This window comes from Anas acuta, chromosome 1 (assembly GCF_963932015.1).
Source record: "Anas acuta chromosome 1, bAnaAcu1.1, whole genome shotgun sequence".
NCBI classification, from domain to species: domain Eukaryota; kingdom Metazoa; phylum Chordata; class Aves; order Anseriformes; family Anatidae; genus Anas; species Anas acuta.
This window is the reverse complement of record NC_088979.1, coordinates 160,037,991-160,064,982: the sequence shown is the minus strand read 5'-3', so window position 1 is coordinate 160,064,982 and position 26,992 is coordinate 160,037,991. Positions and strand designations below refer to the sequence as shown.

The following is a 26,992-nucleotide window of genomic DNA, read 5'->3' as shown; positions in this document are numbered from 1 at the left end:
TAAAAGAAAAATTCTCTGTACTGAAGGAATACAGAGATTACGTACTTTCCTGGGCTTTCAGGTTTATTTTGGGTTTCTTATCACACATATGACATTTTTTTTTTTTTCCAAAATAATTTTTCTACTTAAGGCAGAATTTCATTTCTAGAATGATTTTTTTTTCAACGAAAGCCATAAATTAAGAACTACTTCAGTTTACATTTCAAAAGTAAATTTTGAACAATTTCTTATAAAAGTTAGATTAGCGTTTCAAAGAATGGTTCTCCCAGTCTCTTTTTATTTAGTTAATAATATTAATTTTACATGAGTAGAAATAGGTAAAAGTTATTTTCAAACTATTTTTTTTTATTTTCTCATTTTGATTTTTTTAACTCTCTGTTCATACATGCAACAGCAGTTTTCAATACTGAAAAGATCTAAGATGTTCAAGATATCATCCATTGTTGTCAATTTACACCAATAATTATGCTTGCCCATAAAGAATCCTAGAATGCATATGGGAGGTTGTTTTTGCCTCTGCTTCTGACTATCTTATCGTATTTATTATGCTTTAAAGTGTGAATTTCTAGAAGGGGTTTTGCTCAGTGACAAATATTTAAAGCCAAATATTTAAGTTTGCTTTACTTGAAGTAATGTGAAAATGTACTTCAAAGACAGCAAAGCAGTGCAAATAATAGTTAAAATCACACAAGAAAAGGACATATATTCTTTATACAGGGTAATATACCTTATATTACACTGGATCCCATCAAAGAACAATCTGCGGGAAGAAAAAAATATTACTTTTACTAAAAAGAAGCACTTTTATGTTTGATAAATAACATTACTGCTTTAAAGAGGTTAGAGCAACATGGTTGTCAATTTGATTTATTTGTGCATACAGTAGAGAATGGGAACTATTTTGCTGTGGTTCATAACAAGTAAAAATGCTATTATGTCTGAATAACTGATGATATATGTAATATTGTGTAAAAAAGTTGCATTTTCAGAATTGCTCTTTAAATTGTCCATATATCTTGAATAAGCTCAGTTTACATGACTGAAAATACATCTGAATGTAGGCAGAGCAATAATTAGTACAGGAACCTGGCTATATGCTCTTTTGGCAATGTATATCTTTTGGCAATATATTTATGTCAGATTATGCAACAATAGACATGGAAATTTTGGAAGATTTTGATTCAGAGTAACACAAATATCTTTTTTTTTTTTCATAAATTATATGGATATATAATTCCATATTTATTCTATGGAACACATGAAAAATAAGGAGTCTTGACTTACATGAGCTGCTTGGTGTTTACTTACCACTGACATCAATGGGAACAGGGTGAAGCTTAGTATTTCCTGTTACTAGAACTGACCTGAAAAGATGAGTTCACTACTACTGTAGTTGTGAAGAAGCAGTGGGTTTCTGGAACAGCTTCAAAAGATATTGAAAACCTGGAAGGGTGGGGAGGGGAATGGAAGGGGCAAGGTCTATCTCAGCCCTCATGAATTAGACCCCAAAATATGAAGGCTTGAACACTGCACTCTGTTCTCTGGAGGAACTGATTTCATCCAGGCAGTGTCATCCTCTTCCTTGACACATCATTTCAGAGAAGAAAGAAATGGGAGAGTGTTATCACTTGGTTGTCAGATAAACTAAGTGAAACCAATGGGTCGACAGACACTGATGTCATTGGACAGCTCTCTTCATCTTTTAAAGACTTATAATTTTACCACAATATTTTCCGTTTGTCTTGGTAGAACAATCATATAAAGACAATCATATGTTCTAGCACTATTGATAGGGAATGTGACTATGTTCCGAAGTTTAAGTGAATTAACTTTTCCTTTCTTTTGTGTTCATATGTGTGTAACAACAATCACTTCACAACTATTTTTTTTTCCATTATAGCAAAAAGCATGGCAAAGAGCATTGCAAAAAAACAAATCAATCAACCATCTTTTTCTTAAGTAGTCTGTCATTTTCATATCATTTTTGAAATGAATTTTTTTGTATGTAATTATCTTCAGCTTGTAAAGAAAAATATTTTTTTTACTAAGTAAATAGTATTTCCAATTAATATTTGACATCAGTTCAAAAGGTCAATATTCTTCACAGTGAGAACAAACTGTAATTAGAAGGTCTTTTTGCTTTTGGCAATGAAGTTGAAGTAGCATAACATGGTTTCTTTGAGCCTCATTCCAGCAAGTTATAATGGAAGAACAATCAAATCATTGATGATCATGTTGTAATTCGGAGTTCATCATTCACTGAAAACTGATTGTTTGTCTGTTCCCTTCCCCCCCCCCAAAAAAAAAAAAAAAAAGTTTTGATTAATTTCTTAAAATTCATTAAGAATTTTAGATTTTCATAATTTGTGATGTAGGTAGGAAAAAAATCCCTAACTTATTCAAATACATAAAATGAAGAAGCTTGCTTGTTGGCTGCATCAGAGAAATAGTAGAAAGGTATTTTTCAGAACAATCTATATTAATGGAAATCTAAAGAGCTGTTAATCTCCTGTCACTGAACATGTTTTCTGGAGGTTGAATTGTAATTTATTTTGTTCCAGGTTCTACTTAGTGTTGATTTCACAGTAACTATTTAAGTGACAGATAAATACACAGATAATTGATATGTTTGATAATTCATCACGTACTGTATATATGATGCCAAAGAAGGGGTCTTTAGGCTTCCTCTCTTCCTCCAGCCCATTTTTGTTTAAAGTCAGATGGTTTCTACAGATCTGATATACCACTATACTTTTGTCCTGCTATATTCTGATTACAAGAGAAGATATTTAAATGAACCATTCACCACATCTGGTAGATTTGAGGGGTATGAATTTATGAACTATCCAATTTGAATTTGATTGTCAGTAATTAAAGCATAAATATCTACTGTATTTACTGAACTTGCATTCATTTTGTAGGAAATAATGTTGCAATACTACAGCAATGCAAGATCTCCTAGGAGGGGATTCCTGCACAAGGGAAGAGATGCCTGCAGCTGAGTCCTGCTCATGTCTCCTGATTCCTTTAGTTTGATAACCAAGTTCTGGTTTTGAACATGTGTTTCTGGGAGGTGACAGTCTCTCCATCTTGTTTCATCTCTCTGCATCATCAGCATTTACTCACTCTCCTTTGTCCTTTGTATCCCAACTTGGGTGTCCTGTGAAGCTTCACATAGATGCATTTATATAGTACCAGTTTTGAAAAAAATATTCTGTATAGTTTCAGTATTGAAAAATATTTCTTAAGACCACAGTGAGGAAGAAAAACAGCACATTAAAGCATGCCTGAATTAAAGGAAAAAATTAGGGGAGAAAAGAACTTTGTTTGTTTGTTTGTTTTGTTTTGTTTTAAGAAGGGCCAAATGCATCATGAATAATATATGAACTGCATTTAAAAAAAAAAACACAACAATCAGGAAACAAATATTAAAAACTCCAAACCAAAGCAAGCAAGCAAGCAAAACCAAGTAAATTAGTTTTTTGATTGTTTATACATTTATTTTAACATTTAAAGTATGACTTTCTATACCACTTTGTGTTTTCTGATTCTTTCTTCTCTGAACTGGTATGAATCAAAGGAAGAAAGTAGGATCCAATGCATAAGAAAATAACTAATAAAGTATTATGCAAAACTATAAAAGAGGTTATAAAATATCAATAGATAGGGATTACTTTCCTTCCAGTGTGGATGAGGTCTGCCTGTCTTTGACATATAAATAACATCTGTCTATTATGGGAGACCTATCATTTCAAGGACTCATTTTTTTATATTTCAATAAATTAAAAAAAATAATAATTGGAAAAAATTTCAGTGGCTTTTACATCTGGAAGTTGCCAACACTAGAAAAGAACAAAAGAACATCTATATATTTCTGAGAAGGTTAAAAAACAAAACAAAACAAACTTTTTTTTTTTTTTTCTTCTTTGAGCTCAAAGAAATGTTTTAGTCCCGTTTTTCCAAGAAGTGAGATTGCAGGGAGAGGTGAGGTACCCAGAATTATGTAGAATTTCTTTCACTTAGTAGAATTACAGAACACAGTTTATCACACAAGTAATTCTGTGTGCATGTAGTATTTTTGGGAAAACAACTGTTGAAATTTATGAGCTATTTAATCATGATAACTAATAATAAAGTACGGATCATTCTGTGAAACAAGTATTCCATCAGTAATAAAACACAGATTCAGTAGTACAGAATTAAAAAAGTATGTCATTGCATGCCATTTTATTGATGTAGATCATGAAAAATGACAGCATGAAAAAAAATCTTTTTCCTTATTAGCTTCAGATTATTTTCTTTAAACTGCAGCATTTAATTCTAAAGTATGACATAATAGGAATATATTGCTTGCCAATGACTGGTTAGGAGTATATTACAAGCTGAGGAAAACAGACTGTAATTCAAGATTTATAATCTTACATCCTGGAAGTTGTAATACTAATGATTGAAAACTCTGTTACTAAATAAAAAATAAGTATAAAATTGCTTCCACAAATGATACTGTCAACTTCAAATTTAGTCAGAAAAAGAAATGCAGATACTCAATCTGCCTCTGGCATCCAATTCCTATTTTTTTTTTTTGGTAGATTAGCAGTCACATTTTTCTTCTTTGAAACAGAATACCTCTTAATACTGTTTTGACAGCAGTCCATAATCGTCTGGGAAATGGGGCATACAATAAAGCTAACTGTGAAAAAGTGTTGTAAAATATAGAAAGATAATAATAATAAAACACTGTTCATTAATTTATTTAATACATATAGTTTATGTCAAAACGTAACTGTCAAAAAGGGAAATAAAATATCAGACCAAGCAAAGTATTAATTTAGCGTCCCTTGAAAGAATATGATTGGTTCTCACTAGTCTTATCTTTGGATGAATCTAGACTAACTGACCCAAAGTCAATTAATACATACTCATGAAAAAAATTCAGATTATAACCTCAGAGTAATAACCACAGTAATACTGGGAGAACAGATCTAATTGAAATGACAGAATAGTTATTAGTCTTTGAGAATTGCCCTACATTAAGTTCATGACTGCTATAGCGATGAATATGTAAAATAAATTTTATAAATAAATTATATTTATATCAACATGACGCTTGCTATTTTAAGGTCTTTCTAAAATAATTTGTCTCTTATAAAGTATAATCATACTTGTTGCAGTAGTCTTTAGATGAGTTATACATATTTCTGATATTTCTTTACTTGCCAAAAAAACCACCACACAACAACAACAACACAAAAACAAACAAACAAAACAAAACAAAAAAACAACCACCACCACAACAACAAAACCCAAACCTTTAAATTGTGCTTTATTTGCAGCATCTGGCGTGGACCAAATATAAACTGCACAGACAGTTCAGGTTATACTGCTTTACACCATGCAGCTTTAAATGGACACAAGTAAGTACCTCATGTTTAGTTCTTTTGTAGAATTATATTTAACTCTGTACTTTGATGTATGTAGCATAGCACTGAAATTTTCATTGAAAAGTGGCAAATTCAGACTTACTATATCCTCTTGGTGATAAGATTATTTAAGTAATATAAGAATTTTTGACACCATCATTGATATCACCATGTACTAATTACAAATGGGAAATGCATTTCAGAAGTTACTGATTCTATACCAGGTCTTCCAAATTGTTACTTGTTTTTGATTTGTTTCTTATCATTTCTACTAGTGGTGGCTCTAGTGTTTTTCTACTAGTAGGAAAATGCAACAGAAAATGTTGTAGTATACTTGTGTGTGTGGACATATGCATATACAGTATATATGGTATATTTAAGGAAATAATACTGTGAAAAAAATATATATACATTATTCATTATCAAAGTAAAACTAGCATGAAACAACACTTGGTAGTTTTGCACTTGAAGACAGAAAAAAACTGTCCATCACCTTGTATGGAACTCTAGTTTTTACCATTACCACGTGCATTCCTCTGCAAGCTTGGGGAAAACCTGCAATAACCCCATTGGGGGCTACTGCACAGGCATACCGATACAGGTGAACTGTTTAAGTAATTTAAGTATCATTTTAAAACAACAATAACAAAACACAACTTTGGAAACTTGCTCCATATTCTGGTTTTACACCTTGAAATTTGTTGTGTGTAGCTCCTGTTATTACCAGTTGACCCTTATTCCATGTTACCTCCATTGTATTATGCTGACAACTACATGTTGTTATTAAGACAAACCAAGAAAGAAAGATTTTTGAGGTCTATCAAGTTCTAGTGTGGTGGACCTCACTATCACCAAGGTAAGAGATACCCTATTTAATGCAGTTCAGCTGTCCTGTTTGTAAACTGAGATTGTTAACACTGTCTGAATTTTCACTTAAGGAAATTTTGACATAAGGCTTTAGATTATTCCACTGTGGGAGATAAGGAACTGATCAAAACACAACTGAAATTGAGAGTGATTTTCAGTAACTTTAAAGTGATTTTGGACTATCTGTATGATAACATGAATCTATAAGTTCATTTAGTTCACGTATTTCACACTTTTTTCATTCTTGCTTAAAAAAACAACATAAAAACCTTTAGGATATATATTTAATTATATTCTAGAGAGCTGCATATTTCTGCAGACCAGATTAATGTTTTGGTGAAAAATGATATACTATTTCTGAATAAATAAATAATGTTAAAATACTATTAAACTAGATATTATATATTTTCCAAAACTTAAATTCTGTACCAAGATTTATAATCACCCATTAGCATATTTTAACTCCCTGGAATTAGTTCTAAGTTTACTGTGAAATATTAAACTGTCATTTTTAAAAAGGGGAAAATTAATTTTCTCTTGTTTATGGATTGTTTCCCCTGCAATTGCATATTTTTGATTGTGAAAAGCCTCAGCCCTAGCTTGCAAAAATTTCTCAGTTTTTAAACAGACTAGAACTGTTTTTACGATATTTAATACTGAGTATAAACCAATAGTTACTTAGCAAAGTAAAAATACTGTGGTATAAAGCTGAATTCATTGCACATTTCAAGTGAACCCTACCTGAATATAAACAATGAAATTCTGAAACATTCAGAAGCCAAATTGTATTTTCAGTCACAGTGTTGGCCAAACTTCTGCTGAAGTCAGAAAGAACTTCAAGATGTGGACTTGTGTACAGCAGTAGATAAGACTGCATTTTTTGGAAAGATCATAATGGTCACTGGATGCTATAACCCCTTACCCTCACAGCAGGGTAAGGAGCAGTATTTCATGATAAATCAGGACCTCCTGTCCAGCTCATCATACTGACCCTCCTACAATGGTAGCATTGTCAGCAACAGAACTGGACAGACACCTTGTATCTTTAATTTCATTAGTCATCACAAATAACAAATATCTCTACTCTCTTTTTCAGATTAGAAACTTCATATTCAAAATCAATAGTGGGTACAATATTTTGACTGGAGCCTTCCTGTTTAAGGGAGGTTTTTGTCCTGTGAAAACTTCTGGAGTTTTAATTTTTCACTCTTTACACTAAAATGAACTTCATCTATTTCAGTGTTTTTCATGAAAAGTGAGAGCATAAGACTCAGTGACCTAAGCAGCTATTTGTGGCTGGGACACTTGGACACCAGGCTTCAAGTGCCTGTTTGATCATTGTACGCAATGAATTCTCTCCTCATTGGTTATTCTGGGATGGTTCTCTTTCCTATGAAGCTATTCTGCTTTATATAGGTAATTAAATCATATCTGGGGCAGGGATTTGAATCTCAGTCTCCCCTAAGTAATTTTACTTAGCCCAGTAATTGTACTAAGGACTCTCAGTATTTTGTTCTCTCAAACTAATATCAGGATATAAGGATGCTATGGAGCACTGAAAAAGACCCACCCTAGAAAAGTGTGATAGGTCAGGGCATTTTTGAAGGTTGAAGAATGTTTAATATTTTGTAACTTGACAACAGGGGATGGAAGTCTAAGTTTTCACATTCCAAGTAAGTGTCCACTATTCAATCAACTCTGCTGGGGCACAGCTTATCATATTTTTACTGTATTTGGCTTGAAATTCTCTTCCAGATCCAGGAAGCTTTTTCTGGTAAAAATGTGTACATGTATGTGTGTTTCTTTAAGACAATTAGATATTGTGGATCAGAATTATATGACTAAAGAAAATTCTGAAATATTTTTTCTCCCAATTGTTTCTGTACATCATTATCATCTATAAATTGTGGAGCATTGTTTTGTTTGTTTGTTTTGTGTGTTAGTTTTTTCCCCCAAGTATTTCAATTTTAGTTTCTTTTGATTTTTATCATTTTCAAACTACTTTGTAGCTCTAGCCTTCATTAGACTACCTACTACCTACCTACTGCAAGACCAACTATTGTGACATGAGAAGGCTTTCAAACCTTATTTGCACTAAGTCTCTCTGAGGAGTCACTTTTCTGGAACTTTCCATGTAGCAAAAGTTTTTCTGTAGTGGAGCTACTCTTAGCTGTTTTCATGCTATTCGACCTTACCAGGGGTACGCAAACTTCAGCTTAAAGTCTCCCTCAAGGCTTAGATAAGATGACTCCAATATCTCTCTGACTTCTTTTGAAGACAATTGGGATTTCCTTTTGACCTGGATATATTCACTCTTCTTTGCCACATTTTATCCACAATAGGCAATTAAATAAGGTTCCATCAAGGTTGGGAGAACAACTGTCTTGGGATTTACCTTCATGTATTACTACAGTCTTCATTTGTAGTCAAGTGTTTCATTTATAGTCATAACATAGGCTGCACATTTTGGCTATATTTTCCTGTCTGTTTAATATTTAGAAATGATTGATCTTCATTTTTATAGGTGTTTTATTTCTTTTTTTTTTCCTGGGTATTCAGGGTAAAAAATTTGGTAATATGTATGTTCATGTAAAACTTAACAAAATAAGCTTCCAATCAATTTTTAGATTTACTTCCTGTTTTCCAGGGATATAGTTCTCAAATTACTTCAGTATGAAGCATCAACTAATGTGGCAGATAATAAAGGTTATTTTCCTATTCACTTGGCTGCCTGGAGAGGAGATGTAGACATTGTGAAGATTCTCATCCATCATGGGCCATCACACTCCAGAGTGAATGAACAGGTGAAGTGATTAAAAATATTTGTGTATATCATCAGAATAGAGCAGCACATACTCTTTAGATCTTGCAAATTTATAGCAAAATTGAAAAAAAAATAAAATCTGTTTTCCATCATTCCAGTAATTTTTTCTCCAAGACTAAGAAGATCTTCCAAAATATGCATACCAGATTGTAGTTGGACACTGACCTAAAATACTAGATTTAAAGAGTATGAAAAATCTTTCTGCTTGTTTCTGAAAAATCATATGAAGACATACTATACCTAATGCATTGGAAATATTAATGTAAATTTGCATTAACTCTATATTTTTTTCTTTATTAGATATTAAATTTACCAAAAAAAATCTTTATGATAAGATTAATATTGTTGGTATTTTTTGAGTGCACTGTAAATGTACTGATATGCAGAGATAAATGACAAATCACATGAACTGCATGTGTTCATATGTGTGTACATATACACATATCCAAAAAGAAATGGATCAAGTACAGCGGAAAAGACATACAAATACTAGGAAAAATGATGAGAGTATTAATGTGGGTAAGGGCAGGATAAATACATTGCATTCTGTTATCAAGCATATGGCACACCTTCTGTTTTCCTTCTGTATAAACTTATAAGGTCTATTTGTAGGATTAGTATTCAGAAATAGGAAATCTGATGTCATCTACAATCAGCTGAACTGTTCGGGGAATTTTAAATATGAGTAGTAACCATAAGTTATATAATTCACAGAGTAATCAAAAGGTTATCAGAATACAAAGGTGGGAGTCAGCTCCAGATTCAGATCTACCTCTTAGTGTTTACATGTCCTGTTTGTGTACTGTTATATTCCAGAGAGGTCTAGTCAGTGTAATCAGAGGAGTCAACAGAGTTATTCTGGTGACTAAAAGTAAAGTCAGGATTAATTTGCCCTAACACAGAAATCCAGTACCTTCTAAGACCTTGCAGCAGCTGAGATATCTGCAGAGGCTGGAAGGTATGGCAGAGGAAGCTCACAATTTCCATGGCCCTGTGGAGTGGCTGCTGGACTCCAGGTAGGATATCCTAAAGCATCTCAAAGAGCAAAGTACAATCTGACAAATGAATGGCAACTGCACTGCCTAAATTAGTGTGTAAAGAAAACAAACTGAAAGAAAAAAAGTATTGTGGACCTAAACATCAAACCAAATCAATAGGAGATGCCATCCTTTGAATAATCTATTTGATATGTGAGGTTATACACTTAGCCATTGGTATCCATACAATAATTATGATTTGAATATGAAGTATTAGTGGAGGAAATAAAGGAAAATAAACTAATAAAATCCACTGATATGACCGACTTCTGGGAAATCCTATAATACTATAAGACTTCTGGGAAATCCTGGCTCATTTAACAAAAATGACAAGAAACAAAACTTGCTATTCTGTGGGTTGATTTGCAGATTAGTAGTTTCTGTGAGCTCCTAATTCTCATCAGGTGTTGCATGCAGGATGAAGCCTGTTGAATTACGGGATTATCGTTTATCAATGTAAAGGTTTTCTTCTATTTTATTTCTGTGGCAAACTAGAAATAAGCAACTTTCTGGTTGCATGTTATCCATTTGCTTGAAGAAATTCCTTATGCTCTACTGACAGAAACCTGGAAGCTATGCAGGAACTTCAGAGAGAGGGATGCTGAAAAACATATTTCATTAAGATCAGAAAGAGAATTGTAAATTCAAACCTATTTCTTCCCAATCCCCCATGCATCCAAATTTTTACAGTATTTTTGAGCTTGATTGTGTGTGGGGTCCAGTTTCTCTGGCTTGATTGCTGGAGCAAATAAGCAGAGGTATACCTGATTCTATACACCATAGACTGAAGAAATTTCTGGTGTTTAGATCCCCTGCTGATTTTCCATTTTACTCAAAAATTTCATAATGGAAAGTGTGTGAGCAATTCTTATGAGAATTGGACCCTTAAGGAAGTCTTAATCATATTAAACTTTGAAGTTAAACTCACCCATACGCAGTTCTGACTTTGTAAATCCCCTGGTGTTCTGCTCTAGACAATGGCTGGCTTTAGTAGTGGACCACTTTGCTAGCACCTAGACGTTACCCTGCTAGATAGCACTCACACAGGAGAATGTTATCCACATCATAGAGTGAGGGGAATGCCATATTCATATGAAGCCAACTCCACCCATACACCTTCAAGTAACACCAGAGTGTCATCCTCATCTGAATACCCGTGTTTTACATTCTTGAGTCTGTATGTTTCTGAAGTTTTTGCTTACTTGCTAATAGGGTCAATAAGGCATGTAGCTTCTCACAGCAGCCATAGCAATTCTTAGATCTGTGGAGCTGAAGCAGTTCATAAAAACATCCTCCCCTCTCCTCCCCTCCCCTCGTACTGGGGATAAGGACAACCATTTTTTCCTGATACTTTTCACTACAGCAAATAGTGTATTCAAGTTGGACTTAATTATTATTATTGGTAAGGATCAGATTAAGAATTTATGTGCTTTCAGCTTAAGAAAATAAATTTGTTCATTAAAAAAAAATGTTGCAGTTAATATATAGCATGTCTTTGCTTTTCATTTTTTATTGAAATTCCATGTGAAATAAATACTTCTAAACACTTAAATGAGAGTAAGATTGAATAACTCAACAAAGAAGTAAATGAGAAGCTTATGATGCATAAATGTATATTACATTTATTAATGGATTTAATATGGTATACTGTAAATTAATCGAACTGCTCTCTACACATTTAAAATGCAGTTAACTAATATCATAGGATCATATCCAGCATCTAAAGCTCTGAATGCCCCCTACTGTTCCTCTCACATAAAGTTAAGAAAAAAAAAAAAAAAAGTAAAGAGCTTTACAGTTAAATGATAATTATTTCATGGGGGTGGTGAAATGTAGACTGGTAATTCTACATACAGAAGGTAGTTATAGCATAACAAATATGCAAGAATAATTCCATAACTGTTTAATACAACAATCTTAGTTGATACATGTATACCAAATGATGTATGTTTTAAATTACAAAATGTGGTGAAATTACAAAAAATGGATCAAACTTCATCGATGAAGACCTGAAAATAGGTAAATTATGGAGTGTATGAAGATTAAGTAGGTAATAAGAGATCAAAATTTGTCAGTAAATGAATACAAACGTACTAAAAATGTGTGCTGTTAAGACTCCAAGTACTTGCATCTTTGTTTACGTAAAGACATCTTGGTGGTATAAACATTTATTTTAGCAACTCTAATCACAAAGTAACCGATAAGAAATCCTATTATACACAAAAGTTAGTAATAACAGTCACATATAGCTCAATATGCAATGTTCAATATAAATGTAGGAAAGAAGGAACATATAATCTCATGCAAAAAGATGAATCACATCAGGAAGAAATATAAAGTTCAAAATATATTTTAAATATATATTAGGAAAATGTAAATAGTATAACATTTACAGGAAAAAATATGAATGCTTGTGAAATTTCTAGGTGGTATTCTCTGTTTTGTGAATATTCCTTTTTCTTTCTGAACATAGCACATATTTTACTTATATTCACATATTTAATGCACTGTGGATTTTTTCTGGGGGTCAAATTGTAATAGTCATAAAGAACACTCATACTTCCTTAATGCTGTTTGACATTTCTTCTGAAATGTGAAGGAAAAGAGTACAGGATGCACTAATAATATTTAAATCAATGGGTTGGGTTGGAAGTGACCTTAAAGATCATCCAGTTCCAGCTCCCCTGCCATGGGCAGTGATGCCACCCACTAGATCAGGGCTTCATTCAACCTGGTCTTGAACACCTCCAGGGATGGGGCACCCCCACCTTCTCTGGGTAACCTGTTCCAGTGCTGAACTCCCTCCTAACAATCTAAATCTCCCCTCTTTTAGTTTAAAACCATTCCCCCTTGTTCTATCATTATTTGCACGAGCAAATAGTCACTCTCCATCTTTTTTATAAGCCCCCTTTAAACATCGAAAAGGCTTTTGTTCTTCAGGCTGAACACCCCCAGTTCTCCCAACCTTTCTTCGTAGGAGAGGTACTCCAGTCATCTGATCAACTTCACAGCCCTCCTCTGGACCCACTCTAACAGCCCCACATCCTTCTTGTGCTGGGAGCCTCAGATCTGGATGCAGCACTCCAAGTGTGGCCTCACAAGGGCAGAGCAGAGGGGGACAATCATCTCCCTTGACCTGCTGGCCACACGTCTGTTGATGTGGCCCAGGATTCAGTTGGCCTTCTGGGCTTCAAGTGCAGTGACATCTCTTGTCAAGCTTTTTGTTCACCAGAACCACCAAGTCCTTCAGGGCTGCTCCCCATGAGTTCTTCTTCCAGTCTGTACTCATGTCTGGGATTGCCCCAACTCAGGTTCACCTTGCACTTAGACTTGTTGAACCTCATTAGGTTCACATGGGCCCACTTTTCTAGCTTGACCGGTTCCCTTTCTATGGCATGCTTTCCTTCAGTTGTATTGACTGCTCATTCAGCTTGGTGTCATCTGCAAACTTGCTGACAATACACTTGATCCCATCGTCAATGTTGATAAAGATACTAAACTACAACAGTCCCAAGATAGACTCCTGAGGGACACCACTTGTCACTGGCCTCCACCTGGACAAAGAGCCATTGACTATCATTTGCTGGGTATGACCTGCAAGCCAATTCCTTATCCAATGGTCCACCCTTCAAATCCATATCAGTGTAATTTGGAGATCAAATGTCATGTGGGACCATGTCAAAGGCCTTGCAGAAGTCCAAATAGATGACTTTGGTTGGTTTTCCCTTTTCAACTGATGCAGCCACACCATCACAGAAGGCCACCAGATTCGTCAGGCATGATTTGCCCTTGGTGAAGCCATTCTGGCTGTCTCAGATCACCTCCTGCATATACCTTGACATTGCTTCAAGGAGGATCTGTTCCGTGATCTTTCTAGGCACAAGGGTGAGGCTCAGCAGCCTGTAGTTCCCTGGCTCCTCCTCCTTTCTACCCTATATAAATATGGCAATGGTGTTTCCTCTTTTCCAGTCACCAGGGACTTCACCTGACTGCCAGGACTTTTCAAATATGATGGAGTGTGGCTTGGAAACTCCATCAGCCAGTTACTTCAGGACCCTGGGATGTATGGCATCAGGCCCCATAGACGTGTACCTGTCCAGTTTCATCAGGTGGTCTCAAACCTGCTCTTGACTTACTGTGGGAGAACTTTGCTTCCCCAGCCCACAACTGCAGGCTCAGGGAAATGAGAGACATGGGAAGTCAGACTGCCAGTAAAGACTGAGGCAAAGGAGTTGTTGAGTACCTTAGCCTTCTCCATGTCTGCCATTACCAGTTCTCCCTCCTTGTATTTGAGATGGGGTACACTCTTCTTAGCCTTTCTTTTCTGGTCAATGCACCTATAGAATCCCTTCTTGTTATTCTTTGCATCCCTTGCCAAGCTCAGTAAATGCCTAACATCTAATATATTTACTAACTTGTCCAAAACATCAAGATAAAATATAGGCATCACATTCTTCTCTTAATGACACACCAGTGACTTCCAAAAGTACAAATTCAGTTCCAAAGTAACCTGAAAAAAAGCAATCGTTTTCATGTTCTACATTTGATTTTTTTTCCCCCAAATTAAATTGGAGAATATGCTCATGAACTCTGGAATTTCCCTTGCAACTATTATTATACTTGTTTTAGACTTTTTAATTATTTTTTTTTTAAAGTTCAGATGCAATTTGATTTGATCCATTTGCAGCAATAAATTTGAAGAAAACTTTTGTTTAAAGTAATCAACTAAATTACCGAGTAACTTTTTTTTAATTAAAAAATATTTTATACTTTTTATTAAGTAAAGGCAAATTTCAATAGAAATTCAATTAGAAATTATGCCAATAACTTTTATGAGAATTATCTTTTTGAAAAAGTCTATCTAAATCCAAGTGCTGTCCAAATTATTCTTATCCATATAAGAACAATATAGATTAATTTTTTTCATAATTTATCTTTTAATAAAGACGTTAATTCAAACATGTTTATAAGGAATTAGAATACAGAGGCTTAAACTGCACTGAGAAAGAAAAGTAGAAATGGATCTGAGTAGCATGCTGTAAAAAAAATCTGTATCTCTACTACTTTTTTTTTTTTTGGTAGACTTAAAGAGAAATGTAAAGAAATATTACAATAAAGAAGTATTACTACAGGGAGAGAGAAATGTCCAAGTCCAACTAGGTTATATATGAGTATTTCTCCTCTTAAAACTCATATCTAGTTTAAATTAAATACTTGTCATTATATTACATTTCTGTTGTAAACAATTGTAAACCATCTGATTTTCAAATTAGACAGGTCCAATAGTGACATATGGTAAGAAGGATGCCATTAGTTATTTTTCCATATAAAGTATATAAATCTGTGTGCCATGTAAAAACTGTTTCATTCCTCAAAGGCAATGGACAATGAAGTCACAATCTTGTTCCCAAGAGCTTTTGTCATTCTTGGCTCTGTTTAGAGTTGCTGTTGTAAAATTGCTCAACCCTTGACCTAGACATCCTGGAAAGCACTTTAATTCCCATTGTAATTAATTACAATGACATGCTACTTGTTGAATTAATCAGGCAAACTTTTTTTTTTTTTATATATATATATATATATAAAAGAATTAACATATAGTGGTGGAACTTCTCAGGCAAACAGCCTACCTGCTATAATAAATGAAGACAGACCATGCTGAGATCATTTGTTTTTCTATCTTAAATATATAATTTCTATATTTTTTCTCTATGTAATTATTTAATCATTAAAACCTTATTTTTGTATCATTTTATCTCTATTGGACTATTGAGTAAATTTCCTTATATATACAGACTTTTTCAAACTTTCTCAGTGCTCCATCCTATGTAACTTAAATTATTCTTTCATAATTGAGGCAGTAGCACAAAAGTTTTCATTAAAAAAAAAGTCTTACTTGGTAACTACATGGGGATTATGTGACAAAGAAATGTCTTGGTGATTTAGGAAGTCTGCCTTTTAAAGTTCATCATCAAAATGCTGAGATACTAAAGATGTTGAGCATTCTCTGGAAAGATCTGTAAAATCACTATCTGATAGTCATTTTTGCTTGTACAATACTTGCATGGACTTCAAGAGCTTTAAAATGTGCTTGGCAAAAATAAAGAACTACAGAACTGTGCAGTCAAAGTCTTGCATATGCCTACTGTTTATTACTGGCTTTACGAGGACCTATATAATATTCGTAGAAGACATTCATTTCCTGGATATCTCCTCTACCTTTTCACTATCAGACTGGCAATCTATAATAATTTTCTGTATAATGGATTTGCTAATCTGTCCTCTAATTAATAGACCTTAAAATATGATCTAGATTTTGTGGTGGCATGCATTCTTAGCTCAATTATGTAATACAGCCTGCAATACTGACTAGACACAATGTTTTGAAGGCACTATTCAATTTTGGAGCAACAGAAGTCTTAAGTTCTGGCTGTATATGGAAGAGAACAGATTCAGAGAAAGGCTAGAAAATTCCAAGACCGTGCCCATGAAGAGACCCATGTAAGGGATGAATTATAAGGTACCTTCTTTAGTTCTGAAAGAGGTCCTTTGGGCTATAGGAATAACTACTTGGTTAAAATATTATTAATTATGAATATTAAGGACTTCTGTTTTGTTCTGTTTTGCATAATAATGGTCTATTTTTCTCCTTTGGTCTTACATTTTGTGTCTCTTAGTTTGCTCTGATCCTCAGGTCTCTGCTTTTCATCTTAACAGCTGTTCTGTAGTTTCTAACATGAAATGAATATCTAAAATTTCAAACAGAATTCTAGTCTACTTCTTCAGTACTATGTGTAGTATTTAGTCCTTGGATACCAGATATGAAAATCTAATCACACAATGTTAACTTGCATTCAGACTCATTTTCATATCAGGTTATTTGCTCACTCCAATGAGTGTTAATTCACAAACTTTCTGTACTTGAGGAAAAAACTGTTTATGTTTGGGATTGAAAATGTAGGCAATAGTACTAAATTATCATGAAATTCTTCAGGAATAATTTTTCATGTTTTCCAAATATATATATATATATTATATATATATATATATAAAATAAGCTATTTCAGAGATACAAGGACAAAGAGTACCTTAAAAGTTACACCTGAGTTAGCATTGTCTGAAAAGTTTAGACAAGTCAGAAGTAACATCATTTTTGTGACCAAAGAAATCACATAACGGCAGCTTTTAAACTAGCAACATTTCTGATGATCATATGTCAGGGTTTTTTATTTATTTTTATTTTGTTTGTTTTAATTCTTACTGTGTGTCTTCTATAAACAAATGCCTTAAGGAGGAAGCTCATAACAATTACTGAGACATCGCTGTTAATACACTGTTATAGCCCCCTCCATCTTAGGTGTCTCCCTAGTAATGCTGAACCTACTCTATCTATCTAGGCACTCCCTCCTTTCCTGATTTTGAAGATGGCAGGCTCTGTCAAAACCTACTTAAAAACTCTGTACTCTCTCCTCAGGAAAAATGTTTGTTTCCAAGGTGATTTATTTTATGTAAACACAACTAAATTGTCAAAGCGGATAAAATTAAAATTTTAGAGGATGGTTAAACAAGTTGTGATTCTCTTTTTGAAAGTCAAAAATTATTCTGTCTTTTATTCCTGAATTGAGTTCATTAATTTATATCTTAAGGAGAGAAAATGTCATATTATTAAGTTTTAATTAGGTAATACCTTTCAGTTCTGATAACAATAAAGACAATGCAATGGCTGCATACTTGTAGGTAATTCAAATACTATGTTTGTCCAGGTTGGATTCTTCTATTTTATTTCTTTGTTACCTAATTCATTTTGATTTTGAATCAGTTTGACATTTCATTAACTGAAATGTAGATTTACTTTGGCAAACGTGAAGAACAAACCATGCAAAAATGTTCAACAATGTTCATTTGAAAATAATTACATTTTGTTCAAATTTACAGATGGTCTTATGCTCCACGCTGTTTTAAAATACACTTTTCTGTAAATATGCCCTTGCATGAAAATTCATCTAGATATTCTTTATTTAGAGGAAGCAAATTTCAGAGCAGCACCAGTAATTTGGACCAATTGGTTTCTATGTCTATATCTGATGCTGAAATTGGCCAGTCACCATTTTTTGAGAAAATGACCATGGCCAAGTTAAATTTTATGTCTCTGAAATTTTAATGAGAATATTTTTATACTATAATATTGGCATAAGATTCAAAATAATTTATATTTTATCCTGAAATGCTTGAAAAAAAAATCAAACATAAGCAGATATTGAAGATAGAGATACATTTGTTTGCCAATTATATACTAAATGTGTATTTCACTATTTACCTCTCAGAATGTGGAGATAGTTATACATCTATTTTCTTTGTGGAATTATTTCCATTGGATATGCAAATACTGTAACTGCGGGCAGAAATTACCATAATCATCTGATTTTCATACTTAATTGTGGTAATTGTACATAACATTATACTGCAATAGCCTGTTCATCTATATAGTTCTGCCAATGAAATATTGAAAATGTATGCTTTTATAACTAAGTTCTAATAAATTGCATACATTCCCATAAACTATGCCTACAAATTGTGGGTATATCGCTGTACAAAAAAAAAATTGTTTTGACCAGTCTTGGGCCATGTCTATATCCTATAAAGGATATGTTAGGCTTCAGTAGATCTCAAAAAGCATATCACAGGTAGCTGGTAAATCATTGCAGCCATGTGGTATTTTTGATATTTTTACCTGAATTTACAGTTTGTGTAATAGAAGAAAGACCATGTCGTGGTCTGAATAATTCACAATGATTCAAATAATTATTACTCATCAAGTCATACCTACTAAAGGAAACCTCTCACTTTCTACCTGTCTTTTCCTACTTTCCAACTTATGTCTTGCAGCTTAGCAGGAAACACATTACCTTCTTTGGGATCCTCAAACTTGCTCAGTGTTGCAGTTATCTGCAGCATAAATATATCTGAATGTGTTGATCTGTGTCTTCTGTCTCCCAGGTTCATCTGAGTCATATTAAATCACAAAATGAAATTAAAATAAGAGTAATGTTAAAATCACAAAGCAGAGTTTTCAAGTCTTGATTATAAAATTAGGAGCAATGTTACCAGGAAATAATAATAATAACAACAACAACAACAACAACAAAACAACAACAACAATAATAAAGTAAATCTTCTCTTTCTAGATATTTCTATGCAATCATCCTGGCTACCTTTTGAGTAAAACCCAAACCGTCAGTTCTCTGACTCCCTCACTCTTTCTGTCTTTCAAAAGACATTTTTACCTACTTTCACCTCTCTGTTCTCAGAACTTTTCTTCAGTTGTTTCCTTTAGAAATGCAGCCTGTTGGTTCAGACTTACCTCTTCTTTCTTCAAAACTTTTTATTTGCTTCCCTAGTATCTTTTTTGATTTTACATTAAATTTGTAATTCTTTATATGGCACATTGGCTTATTGGGTTTCTATTTTTAAAACCTTTCCAACTGTCACAAAATTTTATATATGATATATCAGAAGAGGCAGTTGATGTAAATAGTTTTTAAATTTATAGTGTCTAGCCTCTTTTAAGTCTTCATAGTGACTACATATGATATATTAATAATACAGATGGCATACAGAATTCAGAGAGCTTTATAAATTATTTCTTTCCTCTCTGCCTGAACTTACTTGTTTGGGATTGCAAGTATACAGGAAGAACTGGAAGAAAGCAGTTAAGGAATACTGCTTATTCCCAATATTTCTTTATTATTAAGATTATTTATGATTTTTGGGGAAAGACTTGAGGGTGGAGCTGTTTTACGAAAGAAAACCACACACCATCCACAGCATACAAATACTCATATGCCTTAAAATGTCATATGCAGAGTCTTTTGAATATTGACAGTTCCTATTTTAGCTTTTTCCAAGCTTTGATTATTGTCTTTATAGTAACTTTTATAGTAATATGTGAAAGTAGCCTTGTGTCTGACATACTTTCATTACACATTTTTTTCTGTATTTTTACTACTCAAATAATCAAATTCTATGATTTAAAACTAACTACACTGAGAAGAGAGACTTAAATGTCAGGGTATTTCTAAGTGAAGGACTTGACTGTGATTTCAGGAACAGCTGAATCTAGAAAGGTTACAGGTTTTGGCATATCATCATGAGCAACATGTTTTTTGGGGGTCATGTTGTTAAAAAATTATTGGGAATAATGTGGACAGACAGTGACCTGATCTGTTTGAGACTCACAAAGCTGAAGTATTAATGTATTATTCGTAAAAAGTTAGTGGAGTTATCCTGAAGTATTTAGCACGCATTACCATACATTATATTGCAAACCCTGCCTAGGTAGTTATGTCATGGAGGCAATTTATGCAAGCAGAGCCATTCCATTGTGTGATTAAACATGAATTTCTGAAGCTTTTATTTTGTTTTAACAGAACAATGAAAATGAAACAGCATTGCATTGTGCAGCTCAATATGGTCATTCAGAAGTAGTTGCTGTTTTGTTGGAAGAGCTAACAGACCCTACAATAAGGAACAACAAACTAGAAACACCTCTGGATCTGGCAGCACTTTATGGACGTCTGCGTGTTGTAAAAATGATCATCAAAGCATATCCAAACCTGATGAACTGTAATACAAGAAAACACACACCTTTGCATCTTGCTGCACGTAATGGCCACAAAGCTGTTGTGCAGGTGCTTCTGGAGGCTGGAATGGATGTCAGCTGCCAAGTTAGTGCACAATTTCTTCCCTTCTTTTCCTCCTTTTTTTCCTATCTTTACTTACTTTCCTTTATCATTAGACTATGACTGAAATGCAACTCTTTATTTTTTCCTTTGATATATACTTGCATTTACTTTGTTAGGAATGCTACAATATAGTAATATAATATGTATAATATACATTTATCTTTTACAACCCAAATTATGTGTTCTCAAGTAAGATCTGTGTAGATACAGAAATCATATTGATCGTTCATATAAATAAATATACACCTCATTTACCCAGGGCTATCCCATTCTAAAAATGAAGCAAATAAGTAAAGCAAATAAAAAATCTGTGCTTTACCTTCTTGTGTATTTGCCTACCATTCTGTTTGCATCTAGGGCAGCATTTTTTTTTTTTAATTAAAAAAAAAAAAATCTTCTAATTTTCTTTACTAAAAAGTGATTCACTTGCAAAGGCTATCTCACGGAGCTCTTTTGTTTCAGCTGTAATTTACTATCTCTACAACTTCAGTAATTTAGAAAAGTTTAATGCTAAACACATAACTGAACTCTCAAATAAATGTTTCTGGATGTACAATTTCTTTTCTATCTGTAGCAAATTAATGGGGAAAAAGACAGAAAGAAACTGAAATGATGCTTAAATTGATGCTTAAGAAATAGAATAATTGAAGAAAAATAGTCTCTGTTATGGCAACTTACAAACTGATGGTTACACGAGGGTTGAATATTACACAATGCTTTTATGAAATGTGTTCTTCCTATTATGTAATCTAGATATTTTTAGCACTACTGTGAATTCTCCTAAGCTATTTCTATCTATAGTTTTACCATTTTTTTCACATTAAAGAAAATAAATATAGTGGCTGCAAATTTTATACGATGACATCTCTTAAGTAGAAATGAGAGGTTCTTTCAGTAATGATGATCTATTTGCCATGCACAATAGAATCATAAGATTGGTTTGTTAGTTTTTTGACAATCTAATTTTTTAAGTTATTTATATTCCTATTTTTCTTTGTTACTTTAAACTTTTTATTTTATTTTATTTTATTTTATTTTATTTTATTTTAACTTTTGCAGTGCCATAAGGAAATATAATTTATTTATTTCCTCAGCAGTATCCATTTTCTCCATCAATATGTTTCTTTAATTCTGCATCTTAGCATATTGGCAAGTTGGCTCTGCACATATTGTTAACTTCTATAACCTCTGAAAATTTCTTTGTTGATGCTAACTGTCAGCTCATTAAAATGAGCAGAGCATACAATATCAGCCTCTTAGTTAAAATGAACTCAGTGGTTTAATATTCATTAAATTGCTCTGCATCACTGATTGGGAAAGAACAATATACAAAATATAATCCCATGTGGTAAATAAAATTGTACACATTCATACACATTAAATAAATTCAGCTTATCAGCAATAAAGAGTTACCAGAATGTAAAGAGACAATTATAGAAGTAGCCTATCTGATATCACTCTCTGTAAATGTAAATATTTGTTTGCTTAAATGGGAAGCTTACTTTAGCCATGTTCTCTTTCTCTTCTGTACCCCCAGAGCACTTCTGATCATAGCAAATATTTGGACTAATAATAGACAGCATTTAATTTTTGATTGAATTAATCACACATTTTATTCATTTCCCAGGTCTATCCAACACCCTTAAATCTGAAATTATTTAGAAGTGGGCAATACAAATCTTCTTCATCTCTTTATGCTTTGAAGTTTTCATTTTAATTGAAACATATGAAAAATACACAGGTTTTGGTGAGTGATAGATTTTGGGCCCTCAGTATAAAATAATATACTGCACAGTACAGTATGTTTCATGTAAACAGTAATTTTATAATTGTAAATAACTTTGCAACTTTGGCCCCATCTGCCTATCCCACTTTTATCTACCCCTATTTACCTTCCCTGTCTGACTCAGTAATGATGGCAATTTCTATTGCTTGTCACCAAAGTTCTGCAAAGAGATAGGTCCCTTTCTGCTGTCACTACATATGGTGGATATTCCGTGAATCAATTTGCAAATCTACCACTCTGTGATGCAGAGCATCTCTGAAACCCTTATCAAACATATAGTAAGTTGCCAATAAGGGCTAGACAAGTAACCTAATTACAAACTCTCACATATTTACATAATTAAAACAACAGCAACAAGCAATTCTAATAAAAACCTTAATGCTTTTATGTGAGCCTGCAAATTGTACACCAAATTGATCTGTGTATCTTGGTGTTCTTACTTGCAATGTCCTTCTACCCTTGCTTGTTTTTTGTGCCCAGCTCTAACACTCTGCCTGTATTTAGCTGTAAGCTAGTTGGGGCAGGGACATTTTATTACACGCTTAGCAGAGTTTGTGCTATGGTTCTTTTTATTTGGTACACAGAAAACTTAACTTTGATATGTAATACATTGATGTAAACTGAAACAGACTGTAGCTCACTGTTCATGAAAAAAATATTGTCATTTCTTGCATTAAATGTCACTGTGGAAGAATTTCCAGATATTATGGTAGTGTTCACTTTGTTGTATGATCCAAGGCAATGAAAGCTTCAGAGAGTGAAGAAGAGAATATTGTCTATAAATTCCATGTTTACTTGCTGTAGTATAGATATCAAGAGTATATTAGCACATATGTACACCTTTATAAGTAAAAAAGATCTACACTTAAAAACTCTAGTGCATTTCACATAATATAGAATACAAAGATTATTTGCAACTACATTTTTAATACTTCCAGTTTAAGTAATGTACTCTATTACACCCAAAACAACAACAACAACAAAACATTATTTCTGTCTTCAAATAGTAATCCATGTGTACATTTACCAAGGGATATGAATCTACTCTGCCAGTCCTCCCAGTAACTCTTGGCTCTGTTCATCCTGAGCATCAACACCTTATGTTAAAATGGAGTTTGGTAACTGAACACTTTGCTAACAAGGACAGCTCTGCCTTCTGGACAGTTTTTTGGGTCAAGAGGGATCTGATTCACTCATTAGGTATTCACTATTACCATGAAATCCTGCCTAGAGCTTTTAGGATTTACGTCAGCATTCATCCTTGTGACATCTCATGCAGGATTATATATCTGCATTTCACAAGTCTGTTTTCAATCTCCATATTCCCAGACTGATTTTCTTTCAATTTGCTGGTAATATTTCTCTTCTTGTTTAGAAAATCACCTACATAGTGCACAAATCAGTCCACTGTTTATATGGTGTGTCTCTCAAATTCCTCTTCCTGACAGATTGCTTGTAACATATACCTCATTTTGTGGATATGGCATTCATTAGCATTGACTGATAGCTTGGAGTTGTAAAGCAAAGACTGCCCTGGAACTCAGGGCAGTGCAGAATACCTGCAAAGAGTTTCAGGATCATGTACAGATATGACAGGAAATACCACCATAGAATATATCAAGGAACAAGAAAATGCAAAAAGAAAAAAATATATATATCATTTGGCTTTGGATGCTCTCAGGTTGTCCCCAGATTTATTTGTCTTAGACATCACCAGCAAATTTCCTCTTCTCATGTTAATCTTCATTTCATTTCTTATGAGGTATATGCTTTGGTCAACTGTTACTTGCCTTCCCTTCAGTCTCTCTGATTTGGGCAATTTTGATCAATAGAAAGGACTAATTCCAGTTCTGGTAATTGTCATATCAGGACCTTTCCCACCTCTTAACTAAGGAGTCTAAGGATCAGTTCTCTTCCTTGTCCTCTAAGCAGTTGATTCAGCATACCAGAGCATTAATCCTGATCACCCCACACAAATGGATTCTAGACAGATGTTGTAATTAAAGCATGTTGGCTTTTTCCACTGAAAAAGGTTCCTTATTAATGTTAATACAGAAATCTCTCTACAATTTCATTGAAGACACATCTGGTTTTTCTTCCTACACTTCATCTGTAGGGCTAAAACTTAGTGCTGAGGCTTCTGATAATATCTGAACCTCTGTGGATTTCATTGCTGGCATATCACAGAATCACAGAATCATCTAGGTTGGAAGAGACCTCCAAGATCACCTAGTCCAACCTCTGACCTAACACGAACAAGTCCTCCACTAAAACACTAAACCATATCACTAAGCTCTGAATCTAAACATCTTTTAAAGACATCCAGGGATGGTGACTCCACCACTTCCCTGGGCAGCCCATTCCAATGCCTAATGACCATTTCAGTAAATAAGTTTTTTCTAATATCGACCCTAAACTTCCCCTGGCACAACTTTAGCCCATTCCCCCTCGTCCTATCACCGGGCATGTGGGAGAACAGACCAATCCCCACCTCTCTACAGCCTCCTTTAAGTTACCTATAGAGAGCTATAAGAGGTGGAGTTTTGAATATCTCCAAAGAAGGAGACTCCATAACCTCTCTGGGCAGCCTGTTCAAGTGCTCTGTCACCCAAGCTGTAAAGAAGTTCTTCCTCATATGGCGTTGAAACCTCCTGTGGTTCAATTTATACATATTACCCCTTGTCCTATCACTGGCCACCACTGAGAAGAGTTTGACCCCTTCCACTTTACATTGTCCCCTCAGGTATTTATAGTGATTGATAAGATCCCCTCTCAATCTCCTCTTCTCTAGGCTAAACAGGCCCAGATCACCTAGTCTTTCCGCATTGGACAGATGCTCCAATCTCTTAATCATCTTTGTGGCTCTATGCTGGACACTCTCGGGAAGTTCTATATTCCTCTTGTACTGGGGAGCCCAGAACTGCACAAAATATTCCAGGTGTGGCCTCACCAGAGCTGAGTAGAGGGAGAGGATCACCTCTCTTGACCTGCTGTCCACATTCCTCTTGACGCAGGCTAGGATCCCATTGGCCTTCTTGGCCACAAGGGCACAGTGCTGGCTCATGGTTAACTTGTTGTCCACCACGACCCCCATGTCCCTCTTCACGGAACTGCTCTCCAGTAGGTCATCCCCCAACCTGTACTCCATTTTTATTTTATTTTTTCTACAAGGACACATTGCTGGAGCATGTTCAGATATAAGAGAATATGTGCAACTATAGTCAATTATGTTCAAAGATGAGAAAAACATTCAATTTTTCTTAAAACAGTGAGTGGTCCATTGTGACTGACCATCTCTTTAGGTGTTCTCTGACAGGATACCATGCCAAGCCTCTCCCCATTATGGCTTTTAAATTTCACTTTCTATCTTTCCTAAGTCAAATACTTTGGGGGCCAAAGCTCTACTTCACATCCTTGATGACAATGAACTGTATGTTAACAGTACCAAGTCCACCCAATACTCTTAAGGTTTTTTGATGTCAGTAAGTGACCAATCCAAAGAAAATACTATATCTTCACAAATGCTGGAGGCAATAGGCTGAAAATAGGTTGTGTCAAAGCATTTTGTGAGATTTCTGAGGTCAAGCCTTTTTCAATATCAGACCTCTAGTTATCAATGCCGTTTATTAGAACTGTTTCCATTCCCAATAATTTCTGAGCTGTACCTTAAGCTCTGTGTGTACTTTTGTGGTTGAACTATGTCACTGAAGAGTCATCCAGTGTTAAAGGTGGTCACAGTTAGTGCAAAACTCCTGTAGATGCTTTTTGAATGAAGCATTCTGAAATTATCTCTAAATAAATCTCAATATTTAGTTTTCTCATTCAAAATGTCTGTGAATGTACATCTGGATTGCTTCCAAAAATGGAAAGATTAGAAATTGTTTTGAGATATGTATTTCATATGCATATTATCTTATTAACTTTCTTCTCCTATTTATGATACTAATGTTATACCTGATATGCTGAATGTAAATGCCATTTGGCATGCTCTACTTTATATATCCACATACTAAGTATGAAGAAAGATAAAAAGTGAGTGTTCCTATTAAGGATATAACAAGGAGTTTTCAGGCTCAACTGATTGATAGAACATATATGTATGCTTACCACATGCCCATATCCCATCTCAAGATCACTGATTATTTCTAAGTATCTGTTATTTGCATCTCTGTAACACTGGTGCATTCTGATTCAGCTAATAAATAATAAAGTACTATTTTATTTCAGAGTTAGAATGAGTTAAAATACTTTTTTTTTTTTCCAGAAGTAAAATACTTTTTTTTTTATTTTTTTTTTCCGGAAGTCTTTCCATCATA

At 33.9% G+C, this 26,992-nt stretch overlaps 1 protein-coding gene across 6 annotated transcripts in view; it reads left to right on the top strand.

Moving 5' to 3' along the window:
- The window catches only part of ANKS1B (ankyrin repeat and sterile alpha motif domain containing 1B), a 433,040-nt gene that overhangs the window by 42,528 nt on the left and 363,520 nt on the right, over positions 1–26,992 (top strand). For 5 of the 6 annotated variants that reach the window (XM_068668850.1, XM_068668849.1, XM_068668847.1 and 2 more), the window contains exons 2-4: positions 5,334–5,414; positions 8,935–9,091; positions 20,576–20,872. In XM_068668850.1, the coding sequence (XP_068524951.1) occupies positions 5,334–5,414; positions 8,935–9,091; positions 20,576–20,872 (535 nt within the window). The remainder of the gene's footprint in view (positions 1–5,333; positions 5,415–8,934; positions 9,092–20,575; positions 20,873–26,992) is intronic. The other variant, XM_068668851.1, reaches the window with a different exon arrangement.